Genomic DNA, 14,714 nt, shown 5'->3' on the forward strand with positions numbered 1-14,714 from the left:
TCATCTTGCGAGAAAACTAAATCCGACAAACACCTAGAACAGCACCTTACTTGGCGACCACCAGCCAGTGACTGGCACAAGCGAATGCGGTGAAAAAATTCAAGCATGTGCATTACAGTTCCTCCTTCCACCATGCACAGTGGTGCCGCCTTAGAATCACAACTTTACGCGGGAAAAATTAAGGTCGGATACTTTTTAGACAGGCCTCGTATTATATTTATAAACAGAGCTGCACAAATTTAATATATTGAAACTAATGAAATAATGATTATTGATATCAAGATTACTCATTTTAAGTTATTGAAATTCAGTTCCATGCTCAGACTTTATTATAATTATCTGCACAGTACACCACCAGAATTTTTTCTAAATTCTCCACAGTTAACCTTTGCCTTTTGTCACTGAGAATCATTTTGAAAGCAGAAAAACTTCTTTCAACCGAAACTGATGTGAGAGGCGCAAATTTTAAATTAGGTACAATAGAAACATCAATACTTACTGGAACATTTACACTTTCCCCCGATATCACTCTTGATACTTTTTCCAACAATGAAAATCCTACATTCTTATTTAATACGTTGTCCCACTTATTTTTAACTTTTTTTCCCAGCTTCGCCCAAAGCAGAATGTATGTTCACTTGAGCTTCCTTTACTATTGCTATTTGGCTACAAATAGATTGTTTTTCACGTTCTAATTGTTCAAAGCTTGCAGGTATGAAAGAAAAGTTTGATGTTATGTAGGCAATATCGTTTTTCACTCGTGAGTCATTCAGACAATCTTTCACTGCTTTCACACACGCTGCACTATCAGTTTCAGGTAATTTATCAATAACTGTGACCACTTCTTTAAAATACTTAGAATAATACACCACTGACTGAATCCAGGTTCCCCATCGTGTAACAACCGGCTGAGGTGGGAGTGGGATATCTGGAAAGTTCTCTCTGAATATTGAAATCCTGGATGGGGCTTTACAAAAACATTTTTTTGTGTTAGAAATAAACGAATTGACAAGAGGAAATTCATTCCGGATTGTTTCAGAAACCCTGTGAAGGCCATGTGCTAGACAGGTTACATGCGTGAGGTTAGGATAAAATGTTTTAAGAAGTGGAGCTGCAGCAACCATGTATGAGGCAGCATCAGTACAAAACAACAGAACTTTAGAATCGTCTATATTACCTGAGTATAAAGACTGTAGGCCTTTATTTACAAAATAAGCAATGGCTTGGCTATTCACTTTCGAAAGTTCCTTAACACATACGAGGTGTGGAATCGAAGGTCCATCAGGACTAAGTTTTCCTACTACCATATTTGCTATATACCTATTCATAGGATCTGAGGTTTCATCCACAGAGACCCATATGTAAGAATCACCTATATCCTCCCGAATGGAAGCTAAAGTTTCATTGTATATTCTGTCTAAGTAATTTTTTCTTAGGGTCGACTCAGATGGGATATTTTGTTTGCAGTATTTTTGTAAAAACTGTCTTAAAACCGGATTTTCAATTGCATTCCAGGGAATGTTAACAGCAACAAACGCTCTGGTTAAATCAGCATAGAAATTGCTGTAAAGATTGGATGAAGTAGGCTGTGTTAGTAAAGTTTGTTGCAGTTGATTTTTCTGCTGAGCTTTAGCCTTATGAGCCGCTCCTTGCACATGCTGCTTTAGGTGGCACTTCTTTTCTTGCGAAATATAAAAATGTAAAGTAAACTGAATTAAAATAAAATCCTAATTGTTGTATTGCCGTATTTCTATCACCTATCGAAATTTAAAAGGTTAAAGTGTAGTGGTCTTAAAAAGAATTATACCTCAGGATAGCTCAGTCAATGTATAAATATTATAGGCCTACTCATTAAAATTAATAGAATTTATATATTTCAACTATTGTTACATACCTGTTTGCTACAAATCTTGCAGAATATTATTTTTCCATCATAAGTGAATTCTGAATATTCTGTTAGCCATTGCCGGATCAATGTAGATTTTGCACTTATATTTTTCGGCATTATCGCGTTAAACTTCACAGGAAAACGTCCTACCGCTCAAAACTTCTCAACACAAATAAGGTGAGGGAAAGAGCAACTGTTAACGAGCATTCAAATGAACCGTTGTTATTGAGATTCAATTGGACAAAAATACAAAGTTCCACTTATTGTTGCATTTCCTGGTAGTGTTAACACTAGGAGGGCCATTCTTTTAAATATTTTGTAACGGTTTACCCTACTAATTTGCAGTTTTACGACTTTTCATAAATATTTCAAAAACACTCTTTCTCCAAAAATTGTGATTTTATGACACTCTGAAGGGCAGTACAGCTAATCGGTTTCAGACAGAAAACAGTCATTTTTATAGTATTGTATATCTCTGAATCGGTAGCAGCACATGTTGTGATTGTTGCCTGCTTCAAAACTAAGGTTGGTTCTTTGTCGGCATTTATGCCTCCAAACATGTTAAATTCGGTGAAATCTATTGCGAGTGTCGTGAGATTCAAAACATTTTGTTTCCTTTATCAATGGTTTCATGGCCGGTGTGAAGCAAACTTTCCACTTTTTAAATGCCTTAAATTTCGCAGTGAATGCATGTATAAATTATAAAAAGTAAGAGTAAAATGCGAAACTTTACAGTGAGTTAGGCATTTTTAGGCGAATATTAACAAATTAGGCTCTAATAACCGTTTTAGGGCATTTTAGGGCACTATAAAACTCTTTGAATACCTTTCAATTTCCATGAAACACAAATATTAATAATTATTTTTACTTTTCTCCTAAAGAAACAAAATAGGCATTTGCCCTAGAATCCGATGTCTGTTTATTACATAACATTTCAGATTTCGCTGTGAATTTAGACACGAAACACAAATTGACAATATTCTTTCGGTGTTATTATTATTATTATTATTATTATTATTGATATAGTCTAAGTATGAAAATATATTAGTTTGAAGAAGTTGACCGTACAATGATTCTATAACGGATTTATGCACACAGTAACTCAAAATTAACCATTCATTAATTCGTGATTGATTGAATTAAAGTACAATTTGTTGTATAGAAATAAATACACGATTGTTTCATACCCACGTGGGGAAGTCAATGTAAAACGTGACAACTGCGCGCCTAGAAATTTCCGCACGCGTCCCTTAATGACCGGGGTGGACCGTGCGGCTAAGTTCTTCTAGCAACAAAAGAGACCGACTGGGGATCCTTTGAAAAATCCTACTTTACAAAGCTATATTCCTCGATAAATTCAGCGTGACAAATATGCGAAGCCTGGTGATAAAATATAGACACATTTTCCATTATCTTTAATATTCTACAAAAAGTTAACAGGATTGAAGTGTATTGTAACTACAATTTTCTATGAACATACCTTTTCGTACAAGGGCACATACAGTTTTTGGTACTTGCATTCCAATAGGTGAACTTCTTCATAGAATTTAGCTTCAATGTTTGTTGCCTCCAGCTGAATTTTTTTAAGAGCTTTAATTCTACGTTTCACAGAGGCGGGCAAATGCTGTAAGAGAGAAAATTAAACAGGTGAAATAAGAATACAAGTCCATTTTTTATCACCGAAATAAACTGGCAATGATTACATATATCGGATTCTATTTACTTGTAGTAGAGAGACTTTTCAGTACCAGACATCATTCAACATTACAGACATTACACGACTGATATCTAGTAACAAACTTGAGATGGACCCATGGTAACATTTCTGTAATTATGCTAAAAAAAATTGAGAAACATGGCACAATAAAAATTACATAATTGCCAAGAAATAATGTTCCCAGCTACAACATATATCACAATCCCAACCTTTCATTTTTGTAGAATCAAATATACATTCATTGTATAAAGGTTTATGGATACAACACAGGAATCATCTAAAGATCATGCACAGAGACAACTTTTACTTAACCCCAATCTCATACCCCAATCTCAGACAATCCACAGAATTCTGCTGTAGCAGCTTTTCGTCTCCTAACTGGACATAACACCTGCATAAGATTGGCATTACTTCATCACCAAATTGTGTTCTGTGTGGAAGAGAGGAAGCCATGAACTGAAACCTCTGGAGTCCACGGCAATTCGGAAGGCGGGTTGTCTGCTAGCGTTTGCGTCGAGAGAGACAGATAGAGAGAAAGCGCAAGGCAGCGTACAACATTGCCACATCGTACTTCACGCACATGCAATACAAATAGTGCAGGAGAGAATTTAAATTATCAAAAGACAATAATGACCTTAGCCATTGATTACTGTAAGCATGACACCAAACAAACCCTCTTTCCTTCACTAACAATATTCTTTGCACGGTTCCCAATCCCACACCACATGCATCTGCAGTCGTTTCTTGCACGTTAGCAACGTTGCTGCCAGCATCAAGATGGCCGGCAGCGTTCTGCTCGTTAACGTTTTTATAATAATTATACACCTTAAACACTATTTTCCGCGCCTGCTTGTGTAATACTTATGTTTTTACAGTCTCTTCTTCCATTTATTTACATTACATACACATAGTAAATGTTAGTTTTACTTATTCAATGTATTGAAACACTCACACGTGAACAAACGAACTCAGGAAGTGCTTGTTATAGACTGATTCTGATTGGTTCTACTGTACAAGCTTGTGACGTCACATACCAGAAATGCTACAGCGCATATAGAAGCTAACCGCCTTCCGAAATGACGTCTAGTCTAGTTAACTGCAAGTCTCTCCCGACCACTCCTAACTTCTATGAAAAAATATTGGACTGCAAGACAGCTGATGGCTTCATTGGTAAGATAGCCTAGCATTGGATAACAACATATTAATACACTGACAGTATTTTAGTAGTCTTCGTCTAATTTTCACACTGAAGCTAATAGTTTGAGCTCTAGTGAGTCCAAGTGAACTTTATGGTCAATAAGGACAGTGATTGGAGGTGTGCTTAAAGTACTGCCATCATTTGACAATTTGTCCATAATTCATAACCACTGGTGAGAAAACTGAAATATCACTGTATCACCTTCTGAAACCAACTCCACAGAATTCGTATGAACAAGTCATGGAAGTAACCATGATAATCCCTAAAATCGATAATCCCTAAAATCGACAGTGAAAATGAGTCACCAGGTATAGTACTATGGAATGATTAGTCATTCTGAGTGAACCATTTGTGTATATATAAGTTACTTGGAGGGATACTGAAGTATAGTTGTACCTGGATAGACATATTAAAAGTTTACTAAGAAAATCATGATTATTCTTCTCTCATCAACATAACAAATTTTCAAGAATCTTTCATCCCTTCAAACTTGATGTAAACAACTTTCCAGTTTATGGAACATTTCGGTAATAATTATGAAACTAAACATTTTTGGGAAATTGTATAGTGTCCTATTCGACATTTTTTATGTAAAATAATAAAGACAATCGTTAGAAACTAGTTTTGAGTGGAAAGTTCATGGTATTTCATATGTAAGATTTCTTCCAGACTGAACATTAAAAATTTATAAAATAGTAAAGAAATAGCACACACATATGACATGTTAACTTCATGTCTGTGACTCAGTGCTGGCTTTTCATCCAGGTGACCTGGTTTCAATCCCTGGTCAAGTCAAGATCCCACTTCAAAGCAGATGTAACAGGGTTTTTCTTAGGTTACATCTGTTTTACTGTATGCATACCATCAACACACTCACTCTCCACCTCCCTCCCAGTTTACCTATCTGCAATAGTTAAAAATAGACTGGAATGAAATCTTGGGAGTAGTATGGGTTTTTGATGTTGACATCGGAAGGAGTTGTTGCTCCTTATCTGGACATGGCACCTGGTTCTGTCAGGGCCAGTAGCAAAGCGTGACACAATTTTTGGGTAAGCATGGGTTAGGAAATAGTGATCTAGTCTGTGCTTTACATCGCTAGAAGATAAACGAAACGCGGAAACGCTCCTGTTTTTAATTAACTAAATTCTAAATTGATCTTGTCCCTTTTTCAACAATGTTTGGGAAAGCTCAGCTTACCCTGCCTACCCTGACACTTCGCCACTGGTCAAGGCTGAGGTAATGTGGCCCACCTGTCAGCAACAGATTCACGAATGCCATTCAAGTCACTGGTCAGATTGAACAATAATCGCAAATAGGACGCACAATGAGTTAATGTAAGCTTAGATACATGGACCCATTCTGAGTTCAACTCTTGTAAAAACAGATATGTTAAAACATTTCCTTCATTCCAATAATATGGCTAGATATGTGTAGCAGTGGCAAAAAAACCGGAGGTGATTTCAGAGCTTTGTTCACTCCAGAGCACGATAGACTGGTAACTAAGACTTTCGTGGTTCGAATCCTGCCTGGGAAAGAAATTTTTTTTGTTCCTTATTCAAATTTATTTCCAATACTTTTCGATTGCAGCGATATTTTACTATTTAATTAACTTATTATTCCCAGAATATGAATTTTACCAGCAATCGAAAACTATTGGGAATAAATTTGAATAAGGAAAAAAAAAAAAAAAAGGTTTCCTTCCCAGACAGGATTCGAACCACGAAAGTCTTAATTACCAGTCTATCATGCTCTGGAGTGAATAAGGCTTTGAAATCAGCTACAAGGGTTGGTCCGGTTTTTTTGCCACTACTGTACATGCATATGCATGGACATATTATATAGAAATTGATCCTTTAATTTATATCACATTGCTTTCTGACTATTCCTAAAGGAATAGGAATTCCTAGACGTACTGGAACCTTTTCTTCAAAACTATAACTTTGTATAGACATCATTAAAATATGTTGCCTGTTGCAACTCCCTTTTGTCAGAAAGTAGCACTCCTGAAGCTGATGCACAGTATTTAACATTCTCTCTCTCTTCTTCACTCTGACAATTCCCATCAACGCCATTTCCCTCAACTAAAGAATGGTTTTACTATCAGTCTTTCGTTCTGTGACATTTTAGTCATAAACGATAGGAAAAACATTTTACCCTTCCTAAGGCTGTTGAATGAATACTGCAATGTAAGTGGTGCACTTCCTGATGAAAACCACGTCAGAATATTACACTTGTAGATTTTATGCACAGTATTTACCAGTATAATTAACTTATTTTACACTTGCAGACATGCTATGGAATTACGAATTATCTCCCCTATTCACTTTTTAAAAACATTCCTTTATTTCGAAGTCTTCAGAAACACACCAAAATTGAAAAATAGAAAAAGCAGCTCCTTTGTTCTGTTTTGGGGACTGAAGTTCTACTACAGACATTAGCACTCTACTTTACAAACAATCATACGCAGATGCCAGGATGGAATTTTCAAGGGCATTATCTGGTTATGTTTACGTGATTGAGTTCGATGACCAGTATTAATTATTATTTTTTTATTTTATTTTTTTTTACTTAGTCTCTCTCTAACTCCAAGATCATACTGTGACTGTCTGTCGGAAATGATGGCACATTCAATTTCTATTTTGTGTATTGCTATCTAATGGTCATTCTGAGACATGTCCACAGTTGTTTAGTCAACTGTCCGAAAACAGGTCTGGACCCTACAAGTGCCACCAACAAGGCATCACTCATGAGACAAGTGGGCCAGAAGATAATGGGGTAGGGTTGCCAGTTCCTTTCCCTCTCCATTGCACACATTGCTGACTAGTTGCATATTACACTAATCAGACTTCAGAAAGTCCACAGTAAGATTCTGCAAAACAGTATCTATATTTTCATTGCGAAAGTGAGAACAAATCTGGCATACTTTTAAACTCATTTTCTAGTTGTTATATGATCGAGGAAATCATTAAAAACCCCTGACCACATGGTTTGAACCTGGGACCTCCCAAACGTGAGTACAATGTCTTGCCAACGAGCCACCTTGCTCTTCCCCCTCCCCTCTTACCTCTCCCCTGCCTTCGTGCAGGAACAAGAGTTCTTTCAAATGCCATAAACCAACGAGTATATACTTACTTACTTACTGGCTTTTAAGGAACCCGGAGGTACATTGCCGCCTTCACATAAGCCTGCCATTAGTCCCTATCCTGAGCAAGATTAATCCAGTCTCTACCATCATATCCCACTTCCCTCAAATCCATTTTAATATTATCTTCCCATTTAAGTCTCGGCCTCCCTAAAGGTCTTTTTCCCTCTGGCCTCCCAACTAACACTCTATATGCATTTCTGGATCCGCCCATACATGCTACATGCCCTGTCCATCTCAAACGTCTGGATTTAATGTTCCTAATTATGTCAGGTGAAGAATACAATGCGTACAATTCTGTGTTGTGTAACTTTCTCTATTCTCCTTTAACTTCATTCCTCTTAGTCCCAAATATTTTCTTAAGCACCTTATTCTCAAACACATTTAACCTCTGTTTCTCTCTCAAAGTGAGAGTCCAAAGTTTCACAATCATAAAAAACACTGGTAATATAACTGTTTTACAAATTCTAACTTTCAGATTTTTTGACAGCAGACTGGAAGTATGTTAACCACTAGCCCAATGAAAAAGATTTCATAATACTATTACTAAAACAAATTTGCTGCTAGTTTACATTAAAACACAAGAACGTTTATAATGAATTACATACTCTGTCTCTAAGGCCCGTTACACAGTCATCCGTATGCTACGCGCTACGGACTACAGATCAGTAGCAAAATACCTTACATATATGGGAGCTTACACAGTTCTGCGTACTGTACGCATCCGTAGGATCCATACGGACGTCCCGCTATGCGCTACAGACTACGGAGAAGAGTTGAATACCTTGGACAAATGTGGGCTTACACAGTCATGCGTACTACGCATAGCGTAGCGGCATAATAAGGAGTAAAATTCATGTTTGAAAGCATTATGATTTTGGATACGCAGCTGTTATCAGTCAATTAGATAGAAGACAATGTTTCTGGGATTCTTTTGTGAATAATACAAAAATAGAGGCATCAGGTAGAAGTTGTGGCGTGATATGTGTGACATTATATTGAAACATTTTGCAGAAATGGACAATAACACACAATGAAATGCAGGTGAGTGATGAAGATGAGAGAAGACATAGCAGAAGTTCCAGAAAAAAAAATCTTCCGTTGAGGATAATTTAGTTATGCTAAACAAAACCAAAGAGATGAAAGAGGATGAGGCTCGTTCTTTCCTAATTTCAATATTACCCGCTGTTAGGACATTTTTCAGAAGTAGAAACTACATTATTGTATGGAAGTGCTAAACACAGTCTTGCGAATACAAAACATGAACCATCCCCCTTTTATTCCGTCCTTCCCATTCACATCACTTAGGCCTACTTAGTCTGTTCATTTGCCATTTTTCGGGGGCTAATATTCAGAAAAATCGTACATCAAAATACACAAATATCAGTTCACATTGTCACATTGGAAACATTTCCCAAACAGAACAATAGTCTTCCTTGATGTCAATTCTCCAATCTACATCAACCTCCAACAATACTCTTTCACTCACAGGGATTTACCAAAGCATTATGGGCAACATACTATGGTATATAGTATATATAAAACCTCTTATCTATAAAATAAGTAAAGGAATATTTAATTAGGTGTACCTAGTCAATATAAATATTTCCTCAGTGTATTTAAAATAGATTTAATCTAAATAAGTGATTCTCAACAGGAACGGGGGGGGGGGGGCTGCAGCCGTGAGGGTTACCGACCAACTGGTAGTGGGGTGCAATGAAAAAATAATGGTGGTAATAATAATAATATTAATAATAATAATAATAACAACAACATAATTTTAAAAGTTTTTCTTTGAAAATTTTATTATCTGACAATTTTACATTAAATTAAAACAAGCTAATTAAGTTTTTTCTTTTTGAATTGATACCAAATTTCATATTACTACTTTGTATGTTCTACATTCTACTCTACACGTCAGGCCAGGGAGCCGCACTGAAGTAATGTGAGGAAACAAGGAGCCTCAAAATCAAAAAGGTTGAGTAACACTACAGTAGTCCACCGCTGTGGAGTAATGGTCAGCACATCTGGCTATGAAACGAGCGGGCCCGGGTTCAAATCCTGGTTGGAACAAGTTATCTGTTTGGGGTTTTTCCGGGATTTTCCCTCAACTAATTGAAGCAGAATTGCTAGGTAACTTTCAGTATTGGACCTCGGGCTCATTTCGCCATTATTAATTCACATATCATCATCATCCATACACGGTGCAGCGTGCTGTACTTGTACAAGAGCGCGGCAGTTCGGCTACCCTATCATTCACAAGAATAGGGTGATAAGCACAATAAGCCTCAGGCTGCAGTGTAAGCCTTCGGGTCCCTCCCCCGTACAAGAGAAAGAAAAAACACTACAGTACATTCTACACAATCTACACCTTAGACTTAGAGGCCCGCACTAAAATAAAGTGAGGAAATGAGGAAGGTTGAGAAACTCTGATCTATATAGATAACAAAAAATAATTGATGGTTTTGTAATTTGTTATAATGAACAAGAAATAATAAAATGTCGATTATAAATAATTTATTCATCTGAGTAATTTTTATCATCTTATGTTAACAGCAAACCACTCGGTAGAACATAATTATGTAGATCCAGTTCAAGCTGCATTTATTGTAATTTTTCCAATTGTTCATCAAACGATTGAATAAACTTGCGAAATTAGTTAAAGGAACTTTCTTTCGATCTCGCGCAAGTCACTATGTAGATTTATAAAAGATTCCTTCAGAATATTTAGAATTAGTAGCGGGTGAACACAATATTGTCTATTATGCACTGTTTTTAATACAAATAATGTGCAGCGAAAAGCTTTCTTTGAAGCTCGCTCATCTTGAAACAAACAAGCCGACTGATATAATTAATCTGCTGCTACGGATTTGCTACGCGTGACTGTGAAAGCAAACTGCCTACGGATCCGTAGTGCGTACTGCGTAGCATACGGATGACTGTGTAACGGGCCTAACTATAACGATATTTGAAACTTATGGCACACTGTTAGCCAACAGCTGGAACATTGGCTTTCCATGCTGGTAATCCAAGTACAAATCCTGATGGGTGCAAGTGAAATTTGTGATGGATAAAGATGGTGCGTGGTGGTAAGTTTTGCAGGGTAATCCCATTTCCCCTACCAGCAATCTACCATACTTCATTAATCATCATACTGGTGGGCTGTAAATCACCTCCCATTGTACACCAAGGGTAATGCTATGCAACAAAGAATCTACAATTGTGATGTGTTCATCCTAGAGGGGATCCTTGGATGAAGTCAAGTACCCGCCATAAAGAAAAAATTGGAACTTATAACCTGTAATTGCACAAATCAAAGGAAGATTTACAAGGAATGGAGGGGTGAGGAATCACTTAAGAATTGTACAATTTCAATTCTAAATGTTAATTTGAACACACATCTCTGACTTGTAAAATATGATACATGTTTTATTGGACAAAGCAACAAGGCACTTTCCTGACAATGGGCATAGACACAAATTGGTGTGTATTTTGTGATTTTCATGTAGGATATGTCAATCCAATCCAATCAACCGGCCAATTAAAATATTTTCATATGTAATTCTTTATCACATTCTTTCTCTTTCTTCTGAAGAGTTAAGCTTCAGCAATTATTATTCAACAATGAATTCAATTTAGAATTATCTTTTTATGCATCAAATACACAGTAACACAGTTTATTGGCTGCAGCCTCCATTACACTACTACTGCTGTTGTATGTGCCATAAAATATGCACAAATTTCTGTCTAGACTCACTGTCGAGAAAGAATGTGATATGAAGTAGGAAATGACACATTCAATTATGTTCAAATGCAGTTAAAACTTACAACTGCATTGAATTTTAGGCAAACTTTCCTTTCTTTTTACCATTTTTGCCACTATAATTTTATATCAAATATATTATGTAAAATGAACGATAAATATACAGCATATTAAAGTATCCAGTAGAATGACAGATTTTCATGCAAAGTTATTGGTAATTTCTCGTCATCGTGCATGTTAAACCCTTTTAATTTAACAGTTTTACGTCCTCACTGTTACCATGCATATAAGAATAATGGCGATAACATAGGTAAGTATATCATGCACTATATATATATATATATATATATATATATGTGTGTGTGTGTGTGTGTGTGTGTGTGGGCAGTTATGCGTAATCTCAGACTTCATGGGCATTTAAGTATTATAGCTATTGTGAAAAAGAAGAAAAGAATGTAATAGAATAAGTATATATAAATTTCAATGGAAAAATTTTAGAACACGGACTGCACCTACCAAATTATGTCTTAGAATACTAAAAAGAGCAGATTTGTCTGCGTTTGTCGAATGTGCATCATTATATTTACGAAAAGGCACTCTTCAGTGCCAATAATTTATTTTGTGCGCACAAGGTTGGAATTTTGAAGTAAGAGGGAAAGGGTGCAGTCCGTGTTCTGGAGTTTATCCATTTCAATCATAAGACACATCTATTTGCAATGTTCAGGTTGAAGATGCCTGAATAGGCGAAAACGTTCGTAACTTACTTTGTATAAAACTCAATGACTACATGTTATGAAATATATGTCATTGTTTTAATAATTGATTTGTCATAAGACTGAATGAAACAAATATATATTGTATTATCTGTATTAACATTGACAATCTGAATATTTACAACATGCTTTCTAAGATAACCTAACTAATCTAACCTGACTTCCGGAAAGTGAGGGGTAGTTTAAAGTATAGTTGAATGGAAATCACACAGGAAGTAGAGAAATAGGGGATACAAACAGTATCGCTAAAATAAATAATTACAGATTAATATTATAATTATATACTGTTAATGAGCTAAACTAGCGCTGAGATAGTTCCCTTCGTACTTCGCTTATACACCTTGCATATACGAATCTGTGAAAGGTTAGGTTTGGTTAGTTCAGGCTTTTGTTATGCCTTGCATAATATGCAATCAACCGCATCTCCCATAAAAAAAAATTCAACCATTTTCACTTCCAAAATCAATGGAACTACCTTAGCGCTAATTTCGCCAAAATCGCTTATAAATTAAACGATTTTCGGCTACTTTCGAAATCGCCGAAACTATCTCAGCGCTAATTTCACCGTAGCTGATTTCGCAGCAATCATAAGCGCCCTTAAAGTATAAGATTAACGCTATGTAGTAGCCTACCTTCAACAAGCTGCAGTGAATTATGTTCATACCCAGTTTCCTCAGCACCGTAAATAGATGCAATTCTTTAGATACCAAGTCCAACTTAAAGATAATTTAATTTTTAAAAATTGAACAAATTATCTTATCGAAAAAAAAAAAATAAATCGAACTTGGTAAAAATATGGAGGAAAGAAAAAAAAAACAAGTGTCCACAAGATCGGCTATAGACCTAGAATGAAATGTAATGTAGGCCTATGACTGAAAAAGGTTATCACTGAACCTATTTCAATTATGGTAAGAAAAAAATACCGGTAATAACGCTTTTGGCTGAAAGACTAAATTAATTATGTGAGACACATTTACTTTAAAAGAATACAAGCAATATGAGGCCCTGCAATGAGTGGAGAATTTACACTTCTAGCCGGCATAGAAAGTTTTATATTGCAAAGTTTACACCTATGATAACGCTTCAATAACAAGTTACATACAGGCAGTCACACTTCCAAAATCTGGCCAATTTCTATAGCAAACCACTGAAATAGGTCTAACACTGCATTACCTCAAGCATTTCTGCATGCAACCGCCCTTGAAGAGCAGCCAGTACATCTGGACGACGTAGAACTTGGTTTGTGAAACCATCCACTCCTGTCTGTTCCTCCTCTTCTTCCATTTCCTCTACTTCATCTGCTGCATCCCCAACTCGTTCTGGATCTGCCATGCTTTCTTACCGGACTGGAACATAAATAGATTCTCCTTATGTCACATAGCCGACAAAATGGCATGTGCTTTTAGAAATACAGGAAGGCAGATCTTTGTAATTATACACTTATGACATAAAACATGTTCACAACAATTCGTTTTTATCATCGAAATGCCTTCCAATGCTCCACTATACACACAAAATAAAAATAGACTTCGAAAGGCTTTACTACGTCTTTATTTCAAGGGTCACGGTCAATTCCAAATTCAAACATTCCTTAACGCATTATTGATTTGTTAAATTACAACATTTATTTATGTTAAATGCATATATTAACGAATATTACACTTGCTTCGGAGGTACAATGTGATAGGAATCTAACACTGCACTATCACGTCAAAATGAAATAACAATATGAATGTCGGCCGTCTTCGCTTGCACATGGAAACCATTCCTATTTTATCTCGATCTGCTACTGAAATTACTCTACAGTATAAGAAAAGAACACAATACTCTATTACAGTTATACCTCACGTTCAAGAATAGCACAATTAATGGACTACAGACGAAAGTTTCTAACCAAAATCTAAATTTACGCTCCTTCTTTGTCTACCCTACCTTTTTACCGCTCACACTCTTTCGGAAAAGATGGGTGAAGGTGAATATACAGGAGTCAGTGTATCCAACTTTACAAGTAGAATAGTACTTCGGAAACAAATATCAAACATCAAGGAACTATTTCTCTAATATTACAAACTTTGATTTGTCAAAATAAAATAAATGTTCATTAAATGAATTGTTTTGATGAAATCCATGGTTACAATATCGTTGAATTAATAATATAATTTACTATTCTCTAATGACGTCACTCGCTGCCCAGCAACAGTTTACAAAAGAGGACCAACCACCATTCATATTG

At 36.0% G+C, this 14,714-nt stretch overlaps 1 protein-coding gene across 2 annotated transcripts in view; it reads right to left on the reverse strand.

The window, feature by feature from the left end:
* The window catches only part of Nap1 (Nucleosome assembly protein 1), a 35,608-nt gene extending 20,894 nt beyond the window's left edge, over positions 1 to 14,714 (reverse strand). Inside the window, exons 1-3 of one of the 2 annotated variants that reach the window (XM_069823325.1) lie at positions 14,414 to 14,714; positions 13,655 to 13,827; positions 3,369 to 3,512 (exon numbers count right to left, since the gene is read on the reverse strand). In XM_069823325.1, coding sequence (XP_069679426.1) covers positions 3,369 to 3,512; positions 13,655 to 13,813 — 303 coding nt within the window. In that variant the 5' untranslated portion in view covers positions 13,814 to 13,827; positions 14,414 to 14,714. Of the gene's footprint in view, positions 1 to 3,368; positions 3,513 to 13,654; positions 13,828 to 14,324; positions 14,346 to 14,413 lie in introns of those variants that run through there. The other variant, XM_069823326.1, reaches the window with a different exon arrangement.

Source organism: Periplaneta americana, chromosome 4 (assembly GCF_040183065.1).
Source record: "Periplaneta americana isolate PAMFEO1 chromosome 4, P.americana_PAMFEO1_priV1, whole genome shotgun sequence".
Taxonomy (NCBI): Eukaryota; Metazoa; Arthropoda; class Insecta; order Blattodea; family Blattidae; genus Periplaneta; species Periplaneta americana.